Source organism: Leptonychotes weddellii, unplaced genomic scaffold (assembly GCF_054177405.1).
Source record: "Leptonychotes weddellii isolate Sample4059 unplaced genomic scaffold, ASM5417740v2 HiC_scaffold_32668, whole genome shotgun sequence".
NCBI classification, from domain to species: domain Eukaryota; kingdom Metazoa; phylum Chordata; class Mammalia; order Carnivora; family Phocidae; genus Leptonychotes; species Leptonychotes weddellii.
Window position 1 is genome coordinate 1 of NW_027925061.1, and position 1,351 is coordinate 1,351.

At 57.6% G+C, this 1,351-nt stretch overlaps 1 gene segment (V, D, J or C); it reads right to left on the bottom strand.

Annotated features, from left to right (window-relative positions):
* Window positions 1–627: 627 nt before the first annotated feature.
* Window positions 628–947, bottom strand: LOC145719167 (immunoglobulin lambda constant 7-like; the record flags this gene model as incomplete). The annotated part of the segment is given in 1 exon segment: window positions 628–947. A coding segment is annotated over 1 exon segment (320 nt), but the record flags the coding sequence as incomplete, so codon positions are not given.
* Window positions 948–1,351: the final 404 nt, after the last annotated feature.

A 1,351-nucleotide genomic window follows, 5' to 3' on the forward strand; every position in this document is an offset into this window, starting at 1 on the left:
GGGGGGTCGGGGGAGGGGGTTCTCCAAGGAAGGGAGGATGTTCTAGGGTGTGATGGTGGGGCAGGTCCCCACGGGATAGGAATTCAGGGAAATCATGGCACTGAGACGGGAGCCTCTAGGGAAAGGAGAGCGAACATTTCATGAGAGGGGCTAGTCCCAGATTCTGAGAGGCACTCAGAAAGTATCTGCACACCATGGGAAGCCAAGGTCAGCGGGGCCAGCTGTGAATGGCCATGGGCATGGTCCAAAGAAAGAAAAGAGCATAGAGCCATTGTGGAGGATGGTCTTTGATCTCCGTTCTCCCATTGGTATTTTCTGTTCTGGAATATTCTCTGGCCCTTCTAGGTGAGAGTAGAAGTACCCCTCCTAAGAAGAGGATGCCTTCTTCAGACTGATTTCCCCCAAAAGCAAAAGATTGATGATCACCCCTAACGACAGTTGAGTTCAGGGCACAAAGCGTTAGAAGCGCAATGAGCAGAGAGCATGATTTCTGATTGAATAAAGGACATTTTATTGAGTGTCGAGCGGGTGCAGCGAGAAGGGCTGGGCTGACGCTGGTGGGAGGGCAGATCCGCCCGGAGGTCCTGTGGCTCCAGGCCCCCTTGGGTAGAGGAGGGTGTCGGGGACCTAAGAGCACACTGCGGGGACCACCTTCTTCTCCACGGTTCTCCCCTCGTGCGTGACCAGGCAGCTGACGCTGCTGTATGATTTCCACTGGGCAGGCGACAGGCTCAGGTAGCTGCTGGCCGCGTACTTGTTGTTGCTCTGTTTGGAGGGCTTGGTGGTCTCCACGCCCTGGGTGACGGTGCCGCCGTCTGCCTTCCAGGCCACCGTCACGCCGCTGGGGTAGAAGTCACTGACGAGGCACACCAGGGTGGCCTTGTTGGCGTCGAGTTCCTCAGAGGAGGGTGGGAAGAGCGTGACCGAGGGTGCGGACGTGGGCTGACCTGTGGGGATGCAGGGGCGGCAGGTCAAGGTCAGAGGATTACCCTCTCAGCTCCTACCTCAGTCCTGATGTCGGGGTACGGCTGTGTCACGTCCCTGGCTTGGGCCTCAGGTGGCCGTTGCTGCCCTGAGGTCAGGTCAGCCACGGGTTCGGTCACTTACCTTCTGTGGGGAGAATCTGATTGCCAGATCCTCTAGGTTCCGGGCCCCTCCACGGATTCAATCTCTCCTCAGGTCACATAGCCTTCGAAATCACCCAGTCCGCCCCCAGGACTGGCACTACTGGCCCTGAGACCCTGCTGCCTTCTGAATTTGTCTGTCCTTGGACATCATTCTCAGTGTGACATCCCCCAGGTCCCTTACCCGGGATTTCCTAGAGCTGATCTGTCCCTGGCTGCATCTGTTA